The following is a 21,994-nucleotide window of genomic DNA, read 5'->3' as shown; positions in this document are numbered from 1 at the left end:
ACATTTAAACCAGTGGACTCCTGAGTGAAGCAGGTTACCTTTCATAATGTGTGTGGGCTTGAATAGAACTCAAGATTGTCCTTCCCAGAGAAGAGAGAATTCTCCCAGCAGAATGCTTTTGGACTTGGATTGTGTTGGCTCTTCTCTGGGTCTCCAGCCTGCTGGCCCATCCTGAAGATTCTGGACTCATGAACCTCCACATGGGACTTCCCAGGTGGCTCAGTGGTGAAGAATTCATCTGACAATTCAGGAGACATGCATTCAATCTTTGGGTTGAGAAGATCCCCTGGAGAAGGAAATGGCAACCCCCTCCAGTATTCTTGCCTGGAGAATCCCATGGACAGAGGAGCCTGGTCCACCAGGTTGCAAACAGTTGGACACGACTGAGTGACTGAGCACTCAGTGAGCATGGGCCTCCAGAGTCACATGAGCCAGTTCCTTAAATCTCTTTTTCTATCCATCTATCGTGCTGCAGTCCACGGGGCTGCAAAGAGTCGGACACGACTGAGTGACTGAACTGAACGGATCCATCTATCTATCATCTGTTTCCTTACGTCTATTCTATCTATCCTCCATCATCTACATATTTATCTGTATCTATTCTATTTATCAATCTATCATGTACGTATTTCTTTATATCTATTCTGTCTATCCATGTACCATCTATATGTTTGTTTATATCTGTTCTTCCTGTCTATTGTCTATCTATCATCTGTCTACCTGTCACCTATCTGCTGGCACTGTTTCCCTGGAGAACCTCAGCTAATACAACAACTGAGGATATTTCAAGTACACAAAACTTTCTGGTTAACCGCCACCACCCACTCACTCCCCTCTGTGTTCTTCAGGAGCATATGGCTATAGATGTCTCCTGGGAGGATTATGAAATGCCTGGTTTTTAATTTTTTTGTTTGTTGTGTTTTCACTTTTACACTGCGGAGGCAGCAGGATGCCAACTCTTGGGGAAGAAAAGTTTACTTTGGGGTTTGTAGAAGGAAGCATACAACCAGCACAGCAGCTGTGAAGTTAGAAAAAGCTGCAGGGTTGCAGAACCCCGCAGGCTGCTGAGGTAGGAGGCAGATGTTTAAAAAAGAATTCGTTAATTAAAAACACTTTGGGTCTGGTGGTGTCTCCCACCCTGCAGGCTCTCCCTTGAGTCCTGCCCTTTCTCAGGGTGCCTGAGCCCGGTGCCCACTGGGGTCAGGTGGTCCCTCCCTGTCGGCATGGGCTGTCATACCTGCAGCCTTGCTCCTGAGCACACGCGAGCTGCTGGCTTGTGAGAGAGCCAGGACTGGGTCTGGGAGCAGGATGGTTCCAGGCTGGGGCACACTTGAGTCAGCTTTCAGCGGTATAACCTCCGAGAAGGTTCAAAACGCTCATCTCAGAGCCCGGTTGCCTTCGCACCTGCTCTTCAGCTCCCTCCTGGCATTGGCTTTAATTGGGCAGACTCTCACGATGTCTCTGGTCTTGCATCATCAATTAACAACCACCACAATAATGATGATAAATGAACATAGATGGCGTGCTCACACAGCCCCATCAGGGAGGTTCTGGAGGCTTCCTCTTGCGGGTGATGAAGCTGAGTCCAGAGAAGAAAACCCAGCTGCCCAGCTGGGGGAGGAGGGACATGGACTCTGAGGGCGCACTGCCCCTTTGGGATTTCGTCGGGGGTGCTGACCCTGACCCTGGTTTGAGGATGCAGCTGAGTGTCCTCTGAAGCAGATAGGCATTGATGCCACAGACATGGACCTGAGAACCAACCCAAGTTCCTTTCTCTGGCCCCAGACAGGAACTGTCCCAGGGCTTCTCATTCCTTTAGGAGGGCAAGTGCCCAAAAGTGAACTGGTCTTCCCAGGTCAGGCCAGGGAGCAGAGGCCCAGCGGGGACTTGGCACTAGGATGTCTGTTTCTTGATGCCCCAGGTGGGTCTCAGGTTCCAGCGGTGGCAGCTGGGCAAGCTGGAGGCACTGGAAGATGGCATGTTCCCCTCCGGTACCTCCTTGGGGCTGGACTCCCTCCAGTAACACCTGTAAGTTACAAGCGCATTTCTTGCTGAAACCATTCAAGGGCTGAGCTTTCTACTGGGGTGACATGAGCCCCAACAGAGACTGGGGCATAGCATGCAGGAGCCAGGGCAGAAGTCAGTCTGGTCGATCTCGGGGTCACATGGGATCCCCAGGGGGTCCTTTGGTCCCAGGGTGCCCATCCCTGCTCTGCGGGTCACTCGCTGAGCCTCCGGTCTCCTCCGTGTTTCCTTGCTGCTGCTCCCGCACAGCGTCTAGAGTGGCTCTGAGCCAACCATCTCCTTCTGGAATCTTCTCTCCCTGCTAACACACAAATTCAGCATTGCACAGTTCCAGCATGCTATCCATGTTGGAAACCCTTTTCTACTGAAACTGGTTTCCCTATTAACCAGGGGGTTAATGCCTGCAATTTTCTTTTCATCTTTTACCAAACTCTGCCTACACAGTGGCCCAATTAGACAGGTGAAGGACTGAGATCCGAGATGCTGATTGAGAAACTTCTCACCCCAACAGGGGCCAGGTTGGAACCAAGTAGGTGTGAGCCTGCCCCAGTGCAAAGCCAACCACCCTAACCCTTTCTTCAAACCCCTCATCGGAAGTGAAGGTCGCTCAGTCATGTCTGACTGTTTGTGACCCCATGGGCTATACAGTCCATGGGAACTCTTCAGGCCAGAATACTGGAGGGGGTAGCCTTTCCCTTCTCCAGGGGATCTTCCCAACCCAGGGATCGAACCCAGGTCTCAGGCATTGCAGGCAGATTCCTTACCAGAGCCACAAGTTCAGTTCAGTTCAGTTCAGTTGTGTCCGACTCATTGTGACCCCATGAATTGCAGCGCACCAGGCCTCCCTGTCCATCACCAACTCCCGGAGTTCACTCAGATTCACGTTCGTCGAGTCAGTGATGCCATCCAGCCATCTCATCCTCTGTTGTCCCCTTCTCCTCCTGCCCCCAATCCCTCCCAGCATCAGAGCCTTTTCCAATGAGTCAACTCTTCTCATGAGGTGGCCAAAGTGCTGGAGTTTCAGCTTTAGCATCATTCCTTCCAAAGAACTTCCAGGGCTAATCTCCTTCAGAATGGACTGGTTGGATCTCCTTGCAGTCCAAGGGACTCTCAAGAGTCTTCTCCAACACCACAGTTCAAAAGCATCAATTCTTCGGCGCTCAGCTTTCTTCACAGTCCAACTCTTACACCCATACATGACCACAGGAAAACCCATAGCCTTGAATAGACGGAACTTTGTTGGTAAAGTAATGTCTCTGCTTTTGAATATGCTATCTAGGTTGGTCATAACTTTTCTTCCAAGGAGTAAGCGTCTTTTAATTTCATGGCTGCAATCACCATCTGCAGTGATTTTGGAGCCCCCCAAAATAAAGTCTGACACTGTTTCCACTGTTTCCCCATCTATTTCCCATGAAGTGATGGGACCAGATGCCATGATCTTCATTTTCTGAATGTTGAGCTTTAAGCCAACTTTTTCACTCTCCTCTTTCACTTTCATCAAGAGGCTTTTTAGTTCCTCTTCACTTTCTACCATAAGGATGGTGTCATCTGCATATCTGAGGTTATTGATATTTCTCCCGGCCACCAGGGAAGCCCGCTATTCATCACCTTACAATTACTGGTATGTCTGCTCTGACTGGTACCTTCCTTAAGGATCCTGAAAGGAGTGTAAGCGTCCATGGGTCTATCGTAGTCACAGACACATGCAAGCATCCTCTCAGTTGATTTTATTTTTTAAATTAATTCTTTCTGGAGTATAGTTGCATTACAATGTTGTGTTAGTTTCTACTGTACAGCAAAGTGAATCGGCCGCACCTGTCCACATAGCCCCTTTTTCTTGGAGTTTCTTCCCATTCAGGTCACCGCAGAGCACAGAGTGGACAGGGGAGACTGAAGGGCTGCAGTCCTCGGGGGCGTAAAGAGCTGGATGCGACTGGGCGACTAACGCACACAGAGCACTGAGGAGAGGCCGCTGCGCCTTACAGGGCAGTTCTCATTAGTAACCTGCTTTCTACACAGTATCATAGTGCGTACACGTCAATGCTGACCTCCCAACTACACCCACCCCAACTCCTTTCCCCTCCTTGGTGGCCATATATTTGTCTGTCTGTATACTTCTGTTTTGCAAATAAGATCATCTATACCCTTTTTCTTCCCTGGTGGCTCAGACGGTAAAGCGTCTGCCTACAATGCGGGAGACCCAGGTTCGATCCCTGGGTTGGGAAGATCCACTGGAAAAGGAAATGGTAACCCACTCCAATACTCTTGCCTGGAAAATCCCATGGATGGAGGAGCCTGGCAGGCTACCGTCCACAGGGTCGCAAAGAGTCGGACATGACCGAGTGACTTCACTTTCCACCATTTTTCCAGATTCCACATATATGCATTAACGTGCACTATTTGTTTTTCTCTTTCTGACTTACCTCGCTGTGTGTGACAGCCTCTAGGTCCATCCTCTGTTGATTTCAGAACATTTCCATCATCTCAGAAAGAATCCGTTTGCTTAAGCTCTCACCCTTGTATCCTGCCTGCCCCCCGACCCCAAGCCCCGTGCAGTCACCGTCTCTAGATATCTCCCTGTTGTGGACATTTCATGTAAATGGAATCCTATGATACCTGGTCTTTTGTGACTGGCTTCTTTCACTGAGCATAATATTCTCAAGGTTCACTCATATTGTCCCATAGATCAGTATTGCATTCATTTGCATGGGCAAATAATGGAACGATATTTACAGTGGAGTAATATTCCATTTGTGTGTATGTGTATGTGTGTATATAACATTTTATGAATTCAGTCCTCAGTTGCTGGACCTATTTCAGTTGTTTCTACCTTTTGGCTGTTGTATATAATGCTACCCTAAACATCTGTGTACAAATTCTTGCACAGCCATGTGGTTCCATTTATTTGGGGTATATACTGAGGAACAGACATGCTGGGTAACACAGTAACTCTGTCTATTTGTTTGAGGAACTGCCAGCCTGTTTCCTAAGTGGCCTCACCGTTTTTATTCTCTGAATGAGTCACTGTGCACGGGTCTAATTTCCCCACGTCTTCATCAAGGTTCATTATTTGGACTTTTGATCCCTGCCATCTCTGTGGGTGTCAACAGGTATCTCACTGTTTTGGTTTGCATTTCTCTGGTGACTGATGATCTCGAGCATTCCTTGGGTGTCTATTGGCCATTTGTGTATCTTCCCTGGACCAGTGTTGGCTAACAGTGTTTTTTGACCCTGGGCACTGAGCTTCAGTCTCAGTCTTCCCATCTGTGAAATGGGCTGACTACCACCCGTGGAGCACTCTTACAGAAGATAGGATATGTGCTATTGACACACAGTGACTGACCTGAGGATGCATGCAGCAGAGAGCTGCAATCTCAGGAGCTACTAGAACTGGGGGTGGCCGGCCCCCCAGTGGCCTGGGTCACTCATCCCTTGGCACTTCTGCCTTGCTCTCTTCCCTGTCTGTCATCCCCCGCCCCCCCTGCCATCTCCACGGGTGTGAATGGGTATCTCACTGTCTCCATTTGCTTTGGCTGCTCTGTGACCAGCAACACTGTAACAAAATCTGTGGTGGGCAAAACTTTCTCATAGTAAAGCTCAGGAAACCAACTGACCAAATGAACAGCTATTCCAACACTGTGAGCTGGGAGCAGGGTTTCTGGCTTTTCATCATGTGGTTGAGTCCTGAATTGAAGTGTCCCCCCGAGAAGATAGATAGTTCAGGTCCTGATTCCCAGGGTCCATGAACATGACCTTATTTGGAATTAGGCTTCTTGCAGATCTGATCTGTTGAGGTGAGGTCATCTAGGTGGGCTTCCCTGGTGGCTGAGATGGTGAGGAATCTGCCTGCAATGCAGGAGACCTGAGTCCAACCCTGGATCAGGAAGATCCCCTGGAGGAGGGCATGGCAACCCACGCCAGTGTTCTTGCCTGGAGAACCCCATGGACAGAGGAGCCTGGTGGGCTACAGTCCATGGAGTGGCAAAGAATAGGACACAACTAAATGACTAATGCTTCCATTTTTCACACTGGATGGGGGTGGCTCTGGTCCAGTGACAACAGAGGCAGAGACCGGGTTTGTGTTGCAACAAGTCAATGATCACTAGGCGTTGCCAGCAGCCGCCAGGAGTAGACGAGGCCGGGGATGATAGTCACCTGCAGCTTCTGGGGAGGCGGCCCTGCCCACACCTTGACTGCAGACCTCTAAGCTCCAGGACCAGGAGGTCACGCATTTCCATTGTTTCCAGCCGGGGGTCCTTTGTCACGGTGGCAACTAACAAATGCAGGTGACAATGATGTTTGTGACAATGTGGAACGCCCTGGAGGGCAATTCTGCCCCGTTTGTTGTGTGCTTGGTATTTCTATTTGTGTATGTTAGTCACTCAGTTGTGTCCGACTCTTTGTGACCCCATGAACTGTAGCCAGCCAGGCTCCCTCTGTCCATGGGATTCTCCAGGCAATAATATTGGAGTGGGTGGCCATGCCTTCCTCCAGGGGATCTTCCTGACTCAGGGATCAAACCTGGGTCTCCTGCAGCTCCTGCGTTGCAGGCAGATTCTTTACCATCTGAGCCAAGAGGGAAGCCCAAGAATACTGGAGTGGGTGGCCATGACCTCCTCCAGGGGATCTACCCGCCCCAGGGATCGAACCTGGGTCTCCCGCATTGCAGGCAAATTCTCTACGCTCGGAGCCACCAGGGAAGCCCTTCACAGTTGTACAGTAACTGGATATAATCGCGAGTGTAATAAATGGGGGAAGACCTGCGGCTCTGGTCATTCTCAGGTCTGCTTAGACATAGGTTATTTTGAAAGACAATACAGACTTTGGAAGAAGGTAGGCTGCATTCTCTAAGTGGAGGGTCTGGGCCCTAATGAGTCATAGGAAGTGTTTGGTAACCTCCTGCCAACAAATGTCTACACAAACATTTCTCAGAAGGCTACGTGGCCTGGTAAGTCAATGCTATATACCTAGAACAACACTCTACCCAATGCACCCTCATTCTGTCCTCAACTTAGAAAGGGGGGGGAGGTGTGAAGGCAAACAGCAGCATCCAGAGGTGACACCAGGGGCCGGGGGGAGGCCAGGGGTGGGGACACAGACTCTGGCCGTACGTGCCTTCCCCTGGCTCAGGGCCGCCAAGCTGCCCTGTCCTTCTAGGGTGAAAACAGGTCCGGGTCCCTCCCAGCTCACATCTGTAGTCTGACTCTGGATCTCAAAGCTAATAATTAGGATTATTTTCTCATCCTGCTCATAAGGGTTGCAGGGGATCTTTGGATAAATTAGGTGAATGTCTTATTTGTCAAATGCTGCTCACAGCCACCCTTGGGCTTCGTACTAATCATTCTTCCCAAGTCTGTTCCCAAAGGACCTTCCGAGCACAGGGCCAGCTGCTCGGCCCAAGGAGTGCATTTTAATCCACTGTATTAAAGCTTTTCTACTTTATGATATTTCAAAGGAGGTGATTAGACTCGAGGTGCCAGGTGTCCAATAGTTTGGCTTTGTGTCTGGGAAACAGTTTGTGAACATACTCCTTATTTTTGCATGTTCGTATTTCTTTTGAAACCATCTGGCAACCCTAGCGAGATGAGAAAGAACAATCTCTGAGATATAAGAGAAAACAAACCACACAGGAGCTTCATTAGAATGATTATTCTTGAAGTTAACCATTGATAAATTCATTCAGGGGAACAATTTGCTTTCAGTGATCGGGAGCCCACAGATACACACCAAATGTAGCTAAAAGACAAGAGAAATGCACAGCACGGCGCTCCTGGCTGCAGCACTACAAGGTACCAAGGATGAGCCTTCATCTCTGCAGCGGTCCAGACTGACCCAGCGCTGCCTGCTCTCAGGATCCTTCAGAGATGCTGGCTCTGGGAGGTCGCCAGGAGGAGGCCACACACCCAGGTGGCATCTCCAAAAGCCAGCCTCTGTTTATAGGAACACCTCAGCGATTAAGAAATGTATGTGACTACGCACTGCCTTAAGGGTGAGACCCCGGCTCCAGAAGTCAATGAGAGGGGAAACCAAGTCGCCTTTAGGATGTGAAGCAGGGCTGGCTTTTCCCTTAGAGAGGGGCAAAAGCTAGGTCTGCGTCACCTTTACCAATCATGGACGTGGAGTTGGAAGGTGTCAGAAAGGCTGCGGGTGCCTGCTGCCCCCACTGCGGACCTGCTGCAGATACTGCCCTGGCAAGTGGGACAGTCAGGCCACACCAGCTCCCAAAGCATTTGCTCTGGGAGATTTGAACAACTGCTTTTCAGAAAAGCAGGGCACCCACTGCTGTGAGGCAGTAAGCAGTCTAGGGCAGCTCTGGGCAGGAAACCCGGGCAGAAAGCGTCGGGTAATCTGAGATGCCCAAATGAACGGTGCCCTAGGGCAGAGGTTGTTCTGACACTTCAGCTGGCTGACAAACAGGCTTTTCTAGCTCCAGTGGTGGGTGATGCTTCTACTCTTCCCTCAGGGAGCAAGGTCAGGTTTCATCCCTTCGGTCTTTCCCTGTGGTCAATGCTTTTGCTCTAGCGTTCCAGGATTAGCCGTGTGTCTATTCCTCCACCTGGTCAGGGATCACTCCGAGAACTCCAAAGCGATTCTCGAGGTGATCACTGAAAACAATGAAGGTTCGCCTTGATTTCCTGGAGAGCCTGTGTGGATGGTGGGGCCGTGCAGGACTTGGGACTCACACTGAGAAATCTCATTCTGGAAGTATTCCGTTTGGACAATATTTTTCAGCCAGATGACTGCTGGAATAAAAGAGCCTCTTCAAAGTGGTAGGCTCTTTTCTGGCTTTTCTGGGAGAGCTTGGTCGCCCTGTGCTCGGATCCCTCATCACACAAGGGAGGGACATTCAGTGATGCTGCTGTCTACCGAAGTATCCTCCCTACTCAAGTTTTCTATAATTAATGCCTTCATCTCTTTCTCTTCCCTCTAGGTGTTAAGATTTGATTGTCCTACTGCTCAAAAGCATGCAATGATTGAGCTTTCCCCTGACCTTAGTCTAATCCTCCCAGATCTGTGCCTGCTAATTTTTAAGACCACTGGCAGGGCAATTGATGAACCACAACTGAAGCTAAACTGGGAACAGTGTCACTTCACTCAGGTCTTGGTAAGTTCTGCTCAGGGCACAGAGAGAGGCGTGATGGTCCTCGAGTGACATCAGCCAGGACTCCCTGGAAGTGAGGTTTGGGGGTCTGATTCTAGTTTTAGAGCTGGAAATTGAAGGCAAAAGAAGGGGCGCTTTGCTTTGTCTTAGATTTCCCAGTGGGGCAGTGTTTTGAGGAAGATGCCAGTTCTCTTTGCCAGAGGAAATACCAAGTGTCGGGGAACCGAGGTGTGCCTGGTGAGGGCGCTGGGTTCTTGCCGGTCACTTGCGAGGTTGCTGGATGTGCTGGGTCCTCGGGGAGGGGTGCCTGTCTATGGAGGCGTGGGGCTTCTGGTGGGCCACCTGGGCGGCCGCTGGGGGGAAGTCCTTGTCGCCCTGCGGGAAGACACGGAAAGCACTGTCTCATCAACCGTGGACAGCTGGTTGAGTTTATGCACGCCTGTCTGCGCAGTCGCTCAGTCATGTCTGACTCTCTGTGACCCCATGGACTGTAGCCTACCAAGCTCCTCCATCCATGGGATTCCCCAGGCAAGAATACTGGAGTGGGGGAGCCGTTTCCTTCCTCCAGGGGATCCTCCTGACCCAGGGATCGAAAACATGTCTCCCGCATTGCAGGTGGATTCTTTACTGTCTGAGCCACCAGGGAAGCCTGAATAAGTTCATGAGCAAGACCCAAACCCAGCATTCTCTGGCTTCCCTGTGCGAGTGGGTGGGTGGTGGAGTGGAGAACTTGTTGGAAGGTGGAAACCCATCTCCTAGGACTGTGGGGAGGTCCTGAGGCTTTTGGGGGAGCTTAAAGGGGCACAGAGACCCATGTACCTTCCAGAAGGTGAGAAAGCTCGCCATCTCTGCCCCCACACCAGGGGTCAGGTACCACATGACTCACTCAGAACTAAGCTTGGGTGTTGGGGGGCTTTCTTCTGCTAGAGCAGTTCTTGTGGTCGTTTTGAATCCCATGGACAGAGGAGTCTGGTGGGCTATAGTCCATGGGGTCACAAAAGAGTTGAACCCGACTTAGCGATTAACACTTCACAGGTATTGCTGTGTAATTCTTATTTCAAATTTCTTCAACCATTAATAAGTGTAAAAACATTGTCAGCTCACAGATACCCCAGAAACCCGTTGGCCCGTGGACAGGCTGCTGAAGCTGGTCAAGTCTAAAGAGAAAGAGGACAGAAGAGGGTGGAGGAGGGGCAGGCGGGTGCTATGGGCTCTTCTGACCACCACCCGGTCTGTCCCTGACCACAGAAGCAACTTCCGTGGACAGGGGGGCAATTAAGAGCCTCCCCACCCCCCGGCTCCCGCGTGGATGAGTGCGGTGGAGTAAGGACAGGCGGAATCAGGAGATCGAGTGCTGAGACCCTGAAATGACCAAAGGGCTCTTACCCGGGCGATGACTCCGGAGATAAACACGGTCGGCTTGGGTGGACTGGAAGACAAGAAGGAAAAGACATGGACCACCACGATTCACAGAGAGGAACACGTGGGTGAGGCGGATGGGGAGCCCGACTTTGTGACCACTTGACACATAAGGAGCCCCCGGAAGGGGCGGGCGCACGCCTCTTGCCGTTATTTCATCACATGGACCTGATGGCCGCAATGCTCCAGACACCCCGGGGGTCCCCTTCCTCCTGAGGCTGAGCTCAGGCGGAGAGGGAGAACGCTGAAGCAGACAGAGGGTGTGTTGCTGAAAAGCACTCTTTTTGTTTTTGGGCAATACTTCAGCTAACTGTGGGCAAGCCCAGTGGTTTTGGTCTCAGCAGATTGTGGACCTGGGTGATCCCTGGAGCAGGGAAGGGGCAGGGTCACAAGAGAACAGGAGACTCCAGGCAAGGAGCCTCCAGTCCGCTGGGCTGCGAGGCACTCCCCTTGCCAGAGTCTTCGGCTTCCAGAAGCTTCTAACGGGGGAGATTCTCAGAGCCGATCGATGCAAAGCTCCTGGCCTTCCTGGGATGCCAAGTATCAAAAATGTAAGGTCCATGCTTTCACTGCAGGTGGCACGGGTTTGATCCCTCGTTAGGGAACTGAGGGGATTCCCTGGTGGTTCAGACGGTCAAGAATCTGCCCACAATTCAGGAGACTTGGGATCGATTCCTGAGTCAGGAAGATCCCCAGAGGAGGGCATGGCAAACCCCTCCAGTATTGTTGCCTGAGAAATCCCATGGACAGAGGAGCCTGGCAGGCTACAGTCCATGGGGGTCACAAAAGAGTCAGACAAGACTTAGCGACTAACACTTTCACTTCACTGTCTTAGGGAACTAAGTTCCTGCATGTCCCATGGTGTAGCCAAAAAAGAAAAAAAAGAAAAAGTAACATCCTTGTGAAGCTCTTGCTATTTCCTAATCTCTTTCATCATACTGAGCTGACCCACCCTGTCACCAATACTGAGGGAACAGGATTTAGGATGAAAGCAGTACAGGTTCATTGTTCAAAAGCAACAAGCCAAGCACATGAGAATCACTTGTAGTTCTACTACCTGGAGAGAACTACTGTTAACATGTGGGATGTCCTTCTAGCCTTCCTCTTTGTGGATAGAGAGATGCACTTGTTTCCTTATTAAATTTTCTTCTTACCCAAAGAGCCACCTTGTTTTGTAGTCTGCATTCTGCAATTAGCATCTGGTGAGCATCAGTTCAGTTCAGTTCAGTCACTCAGTCATGTCCGACTCTTTGCGACTCCATGAACCACAGCATGCCAGGCCCCCCTGTCCATCACCGACTCCCGGAGTTCACCCAAACTCACGTTCATCGAGTCGGTGATGCCATCCAGCTATCTCATCCTCTGGTGAGCATACTTCTATGATATTATAAACTCTTCTATGGGTTCAATCCCTGGGTTGGAAAGATCCCCTGGAGGAGGGCATGGCAACCCACTCCAGTATTCTTGCCTGGAGAATCCCATGGACAGAGGAGCCTGGCAGGCTACTGTCCGTGGGGTCACAAGAGTCGGACATGACTGAGGTTACTTAGCACTCACTCACATGCCTTTATAAAAATAACTGGACGTGTTATAGTTTAGAAGCATCAGAACACAGTTCCAGGTAGTACCCAGGTATGCACGCCTCTGAAATGTTTCAGTGAGAGATAAGGGGACCCAGAAGCCATTAGGTGAATGCAAGGCCGGTCAGTCAGGGTGGACAGTGGGGTGAGGGCAGCTCTCAGAACCGGGTGGCTTGGCTTAAGGCTGGTCCTGTGGGAAGACAGAGTGGAATCGTCACCTCTGAGCTGCCCAGCCCACCTTCCACCAGCTCTGCTGCACCACCCTGGAAGGAAATCACTCGTTTTAGCTTTCTTTTGCTGCAGGCAAAAGTCCCAGCATTCAGAAAGTTCGCTGTTTACATCGGAAGTTCAGTTCAGTCGCTCAGTTGTGTCCGACTCTGCGACCTCATGGACTGCAGCACGCTAGGCATCCCTGTCCATCACCACCTCCCGGAGTTTACTCAAATTCATGTCCATCAAGCTGGTGATGCCATCCAGCCATCTCATCCTCTGTCATCCCCTTCTCCTCCCATCTTCAGTCTTTCCTAGCATCAGGGTCTTTTCAAATGAGTCAGCTCTTCACATCAGGTGGCCAAAGTATTGGAGCTTCAGCTTCAGCATCAGTCCTTCCAATGAATATTCAGGGTTGACTTTCTTTAGGATTGACTGGTTAGATCTCTGACTAGGGATCAAACCTGGGTTCCTTGCTTTGGGAGCTCAGAGCCTTAGCCACTGGACCACTAGGGAAGTCCCCTCACCACTAATTATTTTATTTTTTGATAGAAGCCAGCCCAGTGGGTGTGATGTGGTATTTCACTGTGCTTAGATTTAGCAACTAATTTTAAGAATAAGCTTTCTTATGGCAGGGAATAATAAACATCTGTATTGATCATTCAAGATCTTTAGAGCATAAAATCCACTGCCCCCAACAAAGTCCTCTCTCCTCTAAAACACTGAAAAGGCCGTAACCGACCATAAGGACACATGGCAACTGCCTGTGCAAAGGTGACCGACTGAAGGCTAGCCCCTCGTGTCTTATCTAAGAGCGATCTCTGTGTTCACATGTCTGTTTGGCAGAGTGTGTGTGCAGTGCTGGTTTTCATCAGACTTGGTCTTTTCCATCTTCAGTTAATAGCATCTCAAACTGGTCAGGGATCGTCTATTCCCTTCCTGTAGTAAAGGCCCTCTCTAAACTCCTTGAGACATGGTAGCTTAAATTCACAAACCGCAGTAAAGCGTGTGCTCTCGAAGCTGTGCTTGCAAAAACACACTTGTTTAAATTCCATTAGGGTTCCACGTGAAGCATAACCTACATTTCCAAGATTCTATAAACTGTGAGAGCGGCTTTGAGGATTTATTTAATCTGATGAGAATCATTCTGACAGATGTTGGTTTGAAGAAGTAACATTACTTTCACGAAACAGAGACAGTGAAAAATATCGTTCCTGCCCTCCCCACATCCTTAGGCCTTTTCAGTCTTTGAAAACCATATTTATTTAAATTTAGGAACCACAAACCTGATGGAATTAGCAGGAATTAGAGCCCCTGTAACTGTCCCATGGAAAAGGCAATCTGCTCCAGCATCCTTGTCTGGAGAATCCTGTGGACAGAGGAGCCTGGTGGGCTGCTGTCCATGGGGTCGCACAGAGTCAGACATGACTGAAGCGACTTAGCATGCATGCATGCATTGGAGAAGGAAATGGAAACCCACTCCGGTATTCTTGCTTGGAGAATCCCAGGGACAGAGGAGCCTGGTGGGCTGCTGTCTATGGGGTCACACAAAGTCAGACACGACTGAAGTGACTTAGCAGCAGCAGCAACAGCAGCAACCCTCCCATACATCAGCAGAAACTGCAGCTCTCTCACACTTGGCCTGTGTAGCTGCCAAATGTTTGATGCATGTGGTTTCCAGTATCCACCTGTCAATACGTGTTAGGTGCTTAGTCGCGTCTGACTCTTTATGACCCCAAGGACTGTAGACCACCAGGCTCCTTTGACCATGGGATTTCCCAGGCTACAATCCTGGAGTGGGTTGCCATTTCCTTTTCCAGAGGGATCTGCCTGATCCAGGGATCGAGCCTGGGTCTCCTGGAATGCAGATGGCTTCTTTACCTGCTGAGCCACCTGGGAAGTCCGTTTTACAGGTGAGGGGACAGTAAATCAGAGAGGTCCAGTAAGTCACCTGATGCCTGCATAGTGGATAAGTACTCTGAGCCAGACTTGGAACAAGGGCAGCCCAGAGCGTTAGCCTGTTGCCCTCATTTCAGGGCTGAGAAATGGGTCAGGGAACAGCCTCTATTTTTAGATTCTGGATTTCACACATGAGTTAGAGATGCAGATTTGTAAAGTAAGTAATCTACATGCCGTCAGAGGATCCATTATCCAGGCAGATAGTACAAGGTATTCAAATCAGCCTTAGCACTTCCTTTCTGACTTGGTAACAGATTCTTTTTCCTTGAAAACCATCATTTATGTCTCTAGCACTTAACTAGGGCATGGAGCACTTCCAAATAAGGTATTAATGCACCTGATGCTCTTCAGCAGGTGTTTCCCTCTGTTACAGGTGAAGGCGCAGCGGCTAAAGAGGCTGAACTTTGTTTGTGGTCCTTGAAAGCACGGCCTGGAGGACGCAGGCCTGGAGGACGCAGGCCTGGACCCCTCAGCTCCGTGCTCTGTGTTGGTTCACGGGCCCCACCACTGCCCACGTCTCAGGTCCCAAGCTTCAGGAGCAAAGCTTGATTTCAAACTATCCATTGAGTCAAAATGCAGTCTACACAGTCTAAGAAGGAGGCCCAGAGGACGGTGGCAGGTGGATGCCAGCTGAGTGTGGGTTCTGATGTCAGACCATCCCAACTCTGCCAGTGATTGGTGGGCGGGCTGGCATCTGACCTTCTGAGGCTCAGTTTCCTCATCTGTAGAATGGGTGTCAGGGGACCTTCTCTCACCAGGAGCTACGCACACACACGCTGCTTGGCACACGGCAAGCACTCCGCAAATGTTAGGTGCTGGGGTGACGAGGACATCCCAGCCCTCCTACGTCTCCACTGCTGATTCACAGCTGGTTCAGATCTGTCTCATCTTCAGATCCCCTGGCCGTGTAGAATAACCCTGCTGATCCGGGACAGAGAAGCTTCCAGGTAAGCAAAAAGAGGATCTGATACATACATAGATGTCACCAAACTATGGACTTGAAGAAAAAAAGCCCTCTGGGTCCTCAGTCTATCTGATTCCTGTTTGACCCGATTGGAAAGGGCTCCTTGTTAGTTTCCCAGCCCACAGAAGACTGGAAGAAAGCCCAACAGTGATGAGACCACTTGAACTTATGGTGGGGCGGCTGCCCTGCTGCGGGCGGCTCCACCCGGCCCACCCGCTCCTCGTCCACCTGCAGCTGTGGTCACAGCACAGGAAGCAAGCTGGCGAGGAAGCTGGTGCGGACGCCGGCAGTGGCGGCAGGAGCACGGTCAAGTCGGCTACGTGAGGACCTGGGAGCCATCATCACGTGACGCTCCCGCCCTTCCCGGTGAGAAAGCGTGAGTGCTCAGAAAGGGATTGTACTCTTAAAATCTCCCTAAAAGTCAAAGCTGCCTGGGAATCGGGCAGCAGGGTTCTGATGAACGCCTGGACCCAGAAAGCTGCATCAGAGTCTCGATTTCATTTTCTGACAAGCGGCTAACACCTGGGTGCGGGGTGCGGGTGGCTGGAGTGGGGGTACTTTGTAGAAGGAAGCCGGAGCAGACCTTGAGAGGTGGAGTTTAGGCTGAGATCTGAGTGTGAGCGTGTGCACACACGTGTGTAACAGGAAGGCTTCATCTGCTGTCATCAGCAGAGTGCCTGGGGTCTAAGCCTCTCATCTCTTAGTGACGGAGGTGGGCCAGTTTGGGCTCAGATCCTGCGACGGACTCCTGGGAAAAGCCATCTCCTTGCTGGGAGGACTGAGCCTTGAGGTGGTCCAGAAGCTGAAGCTGTGGCTATAGTCTGTGACTCACAGAGTTTACTGAGAAATAGATACCTGGGGTGATGTTGAATAGATTTCCTCGTAAGTGGAAGGCAAGCAAAAATCCTTCCTGGCCACTGTTAATTCTTGAAATATCTTTCTGGCTTGGCATTCGCTTATTAAAGTTATTAATCTTCTGGACACCAAAATCCTAATGAGTATGCCTGGTGACCAGAGGGAGCCCTCGCACTTGGCTGTACCCAGGCATTGCTTTGTCTCACTCTTCAAGGCTTGGCAGTCCAGGTTGCCTCCCTCCTTCGGCCTGATGTCAGGCGCTTCGAGAACTCTCCCACAAGATGGCACTGCTGGCCCTCTGAGCTTGCGACATTCAGGCCAGCAAGGCTTTGTCCAGCTTGGCCAAGCCCAGGAAACTTCCCTCACAGGAAACTGGGGGTCCGCAGTGGGCAGGGGACACTGGCACCTTAGGGTGTGCCCCCTTCTCCCTAAGGGTGAGATCATTGCTCAGGGAGTCTGACTACAGGGAAACCAAGTACGACTCAAGTGCTTTAGGAGAAATTCTAGATCTAAAGAAAATGATCAGGAGTCCAACTCCTTCCAGGATTTGGCATTCGGAGTTTGCAAAATTCTTAAAAAAAAAAAGAAAAGAGTCTGCCTCAGGTCTTTGCTGCAGCACTCAGGATCTTTGGGGCTCACGGGGGACCTTCTGTTGTGGTACACAGGCTGCCCTCCAGCTGCGGCGTGTGGGCTCAGTAGCTGCGGAGCTTGGGCTGAGCTGCTTCATGGCATGTGGGGTCTTGGTGCCCCCACCAGGGATCAAACCCGCGACCCCTGCATTTCAAGGCAGATTCTTAACTGTTGGGCCACCAGGGAAGTCTCCTGTACTGTCTTTTTAAGGGCGTGAGCAAAGGTGCTGCTCTGGGGGCAAAGTCTGAGTTTGTGTTCACATCTTCGTTTCAACAAGAAGACCGAGCTTCAGCATCAGCCATGGTGTGTCTAGTTCCCTGACTCAGGCCTGCTGATCCCAGGGGGCCATGACTTTGGGACAAAGCCTAGCCCAGCCTGTTCCTCTGAGTCTGTCCTAGACACGAGTCTCCATGCCAGAAGATGCTCTTTGGAATTCCAAAAAGTCTGCCCTCCAGATGACACTCCGCCCACAGATACTGGACTGGTTGTTGATCCAGATGCCAGCACCTCACCACATGCTTATTTCGAGAAGACTGCCACCCCTAGCGCTGACTGTGTAAGGCGAGGATGGACTATGTATAAACAACTGTCCCACAGACACTCTAGCCACAGTGGCTGCTGCCTTACCAGGACCTCGGAAGCCCCTTCTTCCCTCTAGACACGTATTTTCAGAAAGCTACTCTAAGCTTCCCACCAGTGTCTTTACACATAGGACTGTCTCATCCTGTGATCTGACAGTGTTCTCTCCTCCGTCTTCCCTCTGCTCTCAACTTATTCTCTCTCTCGTTGGATGCAAAGAGGATAAGATGAACAGTACTGATTCTAATTCTTAGCTTGTATCCTAAGGATTTCATACACAGGTGCCATTCCAGGCCAGTGTGTGTGTGTCTGCATTCATCACAATACAAAGTGGTCACCATGTCTGATGAGGGAAACCTAGCCTGGTTGCCTGAGCGTGCTGGGGTGAGCCGAGCATCTGCAGGGCTTAGGAAAGCACTGCCTTCCCCCGCTGTCTCTACCAAGTGCAGTGAGGACTTGGCAGCAGAGAGCAAAGCTGTGTAATGGAGCGTTTGAGGGCTGGGCTTTGGAGACAAAGGGCTCTGGGTTCAAATCTTAGTTCAGAGGAGTAGCCTTCTTGAGCCTCTGTGTCCATCTGCAAAATGGGAGCAATTCCTCTTTTAAAGAACAGTTGTTCAAGTGAAATAATGTATATAAACTGTGCTTACAGAGGATACTGCCTCCACTGGCAAAACCAGCTGGTTACAACAGAGACTTGCTCTGAGCTTAAGCTGAGAACACTTCATGTAACTATCTGACAATCAGTGTAGCAATCATTCATATGTATTAAATATTCTAAATGTTACCATTTCAGTAAGTAGCACTTACAATGAACTAACCCATCTTCGATTCTGAACACATCTGTTTCAGTGCCATGATTTTGAATTCCAATATTGGGAAGTACTGGTGGCTCAGACGGTGGAGTCCGTCTACAATGCAGGAGACCCGGGTTCAATCCCTGGGTTGGGAAGATCCCCTGGAGAAGGGAATGTCTACTCACTCCAATATTCTCGCCTGAACAGAGCAACCTGGTGGGCTGCAGTCCATGGAGCTGCAAAGAGTTGGACATGACTGAGCAACTAACACTTTTCACCAGTGAATAGCTAATGCTGACTGCCGCTGCTGCTGCTAAGTCGCTTCAGTTGCGTCCGACTCTGTGTGACCCCACTGACGGCAGCCCACCAGGCTCCCCGGTCCCTGGGATTCTCCAAGCAAGAACAATGGAGTGGTTGCCATGTCCTTCTCCAATGCTGACTAGACAGGCGCTAAAAATATATATCTGTGGCCTATAGCTTGAAACCAGATCTCATTGGCTGTCTTAGGGGTCAAGGCTATGTTTTATACTGAGCTGGGGGTTCATGGTTCAAAGTACAAAGTATGTATTTTCTAGAAGACAGCTATTATGGCTATAAAAAGGAAAATGATTGTGTAAGTAGAAAAAAACCTGACAAGATGACTGTTAATAGAATTCCTATTAGAAAGAGGTACACACTGATGTTAAATCAAATACAGACACCAAAACCCTCCTCTGATCTGGGTCTACTGCCATCCTGGGAGGTGCAGGGGGCTGGCTCTGCATGGGACCAGCTCTCACTAGGCTGGTTCTGGGAGACCCGAGTCAAGAAAGAGGAGACCCAGATTAACTCTCTCCTGGGAGACTGTTAGCAGGTCTATCTTGGCTGTGGGAGCTTTGCCTCTCACAGAAGTCAAGACATGGCCTGGGAGGACCAGTCACAGCTCAGGTTAAAGTCAAGTACATGGAGAGATGGATGAGAGCTTTTGGATTTCTCTGCTGCTGGATTCCCTAGTAATTACATCCTTAATCCACCCTCCAAACTCACGGCATGGAGGGACTCCGTGAGCTGATAGCGGCCGTGGCTCTCTCCCCAGGCAGCCTGGTGCACATGATAAGTGATAAGCTGCGGTCCTCAGTGGTCTCCGGATTTGCAGATTCACCCGCTGCCTGATTAAAACCCTGCCTCTGTGGACCTCTTCAGATTGCACCATGCCCTCCTGCCTTTTCCAGAATTAACAGAAAAAGAGGCGCCGAGTCAAGTACACAGAAAACTAAATGCACTGCAAATTCTGCTGATTTGAAACAAGCCAACGCGTGAGTTAGGACAGCTTCCGTTCAGGCGGGAAGCTCCCACCCTGTCCCATGTGTTGAGAGCAAGCTCTTTGGAATACCCTGCTAGCACGCAGCGCAGGAGGACAGACCGTGTCAAGGTCACTCCGATCGTGGGGAGTGCACGCTGGGCGCTGGTCAGAGCCTTCACTCTCTCCCTGGTGGTGAATAGTAAGGAAGCTAAGAATCCCTCCACAGTCCAGGCCACTGTCGGGGGTGGAAATCACTGTTCGGGAACCTAAGGTTTAGTCTTTACTCATCAGTTTCATTTGTTGGGTTGTTGATGCATCAGTTTCACTGATTTATTCATTTAACAAGAATGTGTGTGTGTATCCACATACACACTCTAAGTACCAAACACGCCTCAGAATTGGGAAGGCCTCACGTTACATCAGATGCGTCTCCCACTTGCTGCCTGGGCAGCGGCTGCAAGGACCTCCCCCCACCTCTCATCACGGTCTTCCTCTCCTCCAATAACACCCACTGGGCAGCGCTCTGGGTTAGGGGCTTGGGAGGAAGATGAAAGTCCTTGGGGAGCTGGGCCCGGAGACCCCTCGAATGTCATCAGAAGGCCCACAGGGCACACCTGTGAGGTTCCCCAGATGCCAAACCGGAAAACAGGTCATCGCCATGTTCCAGAAATGAGTTCTCCTTATTTCAGAGTGGCCAGTCTCCATGACAACCACAGGGAAACCAAGCTCGTCCTCATTGACAGGAAGGAGGTCCACAGGCTGATCCTCCAATGGGGGTGGGACCCTCCAGGGCTGCTCCTGAGTACCAGCAGGGGGCTAGAGGTTCTCTCCGAACTTGACCAAGAAGGATTCCAAGTGGGGAAGGAAGGGCAGAGCCCCCAAAGCTCTCATCGCCACCCTCCCTTCCAGTGTCCCTTTGGGTACTGCCTTCCTGAAGGCCCTCTGCTTTCCATGGAGGCACCCAGATAATCTCCCTTTGCCACCGATGATGCATTCATGGTACCCGATACTAACATGTGAGGAGGGTAGCAGAAGGAGGCGGCAGAGGATGTTGGGTAGATAGCGTCACCGACCCAATGGACATGAACGTGAGCAAACTCCAGGAGACAGTGAAGGATGGAGGAGCCGGGCTATAGTCCACGGGGTCGCAAAGAGACTGAGAGCCAAACACAACAATAACAAGCATGGGGCTGGGAGAGACGGGCTGGCAGACAGAAAACATCCTCCCTGATGGCCAGGGAGCACCTGAGCCTCAGCGTCCTCATCTGAGATGAGGAGCTCGTCACCCCTGGATCTCCATCGGGGAGCGCCGTTTGTTAGGCATGCTGCATACGAGGTGGGACTCCAGGAGAAAGCCGTCATAAGGTTAGCGTGTGAATGAAAGCCGATTTATCCCCATGTCACCATGTGGATGGAGGACTGGATGGTGGGCATAGTACTCGCAAAAATTAAAGCAGAGAAGCATTCTTGTGGCTGGAGGATGTGTAACCTGTAACCATGAGGCAATACTTGGAGACCACGACGTGGATCGTGCCTGGAGGTTTGGGGGAAGAACTGAAGCTGAACCAGTGCAGCCTGGAGCTTCCTACCAAGCCTAGTTATACCCGGAGAGATGGTCCCACAGCCACAGTCACACAGAGGTCGGCCGTGATGAGACATCGGGGCTGAGCTCTCAGCAGGCTGGTGATGACTGAGCTCCTGGGGGTATTAGGGCTAAATGTAAGCTTGAAAGTGAAAGTATTAGTGTCTGACTCTTTGCGACCCCATGAACTGCAGCCCACCAGGCTCCTCTGTCCATGGGATTTCCCAGGCAAGAGTACTGATTGGAGTGGGTTGCCATGCCTTTCTCCAGAGGGTCTTCCCAACCCAGGGAGTGAACCTGGGTCTCCTGCATTGCAGGCAGATTCTTTACTGTCTGAGCCACCAGGGAAGTCCAAACGTAAACTCAGTGTTTAAGACATCAAAGAAGAACCTATATTTTGAGATGGCAGGCGTGAACACAACCTGCCCAGGGCCTGCCTTCCACCACCATTGGGCAAATAAACCCATACTGATGCCCCATCTATTCTGAGAGGGTGATGGAAACTGTGAGAACAGTGTGGCCACATTTCAGAGGAGCTGAAGGTTGCCCTCAGTCAAGGGCAGTTGTGAGTTACTGTCACAAAGGTAAAGGATTTGGGGTGTAAACTAAGGCTGGGAGAGAGAAAGAGGCAGGAGCCCTTTTCCTTTTTTTTTTTTTAACACTCAGAGGAAAAGGAGTTTCCTTAGGGTTGGGAGAGGCAGGCAGTTCAGTTGAAGAGCAGGTTCTGGCTGAGGAGCTGGACTTGGTGCTGTCAGGATCCAGGGTGGCAGAGATGTCTTGGGTATGGCAGATCCATGCACATGGGTATGTTCACCACCCTCTGTGCCTGGGCTTGTGTGTTGAATAAAACACTAAACAACGCCGGTACAGCCGGAGGGCTGAGTTCTACAGACCCAGCATCACCAACACAGCCTAACTCCGGAGGGTGGTCTGGGGCTCAGGACACATCTGACCTACGGGCAAGTGGACCCAGGGCCCCGGTACCTCTGGGTTTCTCTGGATCATGTGCCACA

General features: G+C 50.7%; 1 protein-coding gene and 1 non-coding gene across 2 annotated transcripts in view; one reads left to right on the top strand and one right to left on the bottom strand.

Moving 5' to 3' along the window:
- Window positions 1–4,178: 4,178 nt before the first annotated feature.
- Window positions 4,179–4,250, top strand: TRNAC-ACA (transfer RNA cysteine (anticodon ACA)). Its single transcript has one exon. It is a non-coding gene; the product is annotated as a tRNA-Cys (tRNA).
- Window positions 4,251–7,659: 3,409 nt separating this feature from the next.
- Window positions 7,660–21,994, bottom strand: part of DAP (death associated protein) — a 65,876-nt gene continuing 51,541 nt past the window's right edge. The window contains exons 3-4 of the mRNA XM_069556074.1: window positions 10,514–10,556; window positions 7,660–9,502 (exon numbers count right to left, since the gene is read on the bottom strand). Coding sequence (XP_069412175.1) covers window positions 9,389–9,502; window positions 10,514–10,556 — 157 coding nt within the window. The 3' untranslated portion in view covers window positions 7,660–9,388. The remainder of the gene's footprint in view (window positions 9,503–10,513; window positions 10,557–21,994) is intronic.

This window comes from Ovis canadensis, chromosome 16 (assembly GCF_042477335.2).
Source record: "Ovis canadensis isolate MfBH-ARS-UI-01 breed Bighorn chromosome 16, ARS-UI_OviCan_v2, whole genome shotgun sequence".
NCBI lineage: Eukaryota > Metazoa > Chordata > Mammalia > Artiodactyla > Bovidae > Ovis > Ovis canadensis.
This window is presented reverse-complemented; position numbering and strand designations above follow the sequence as displayed.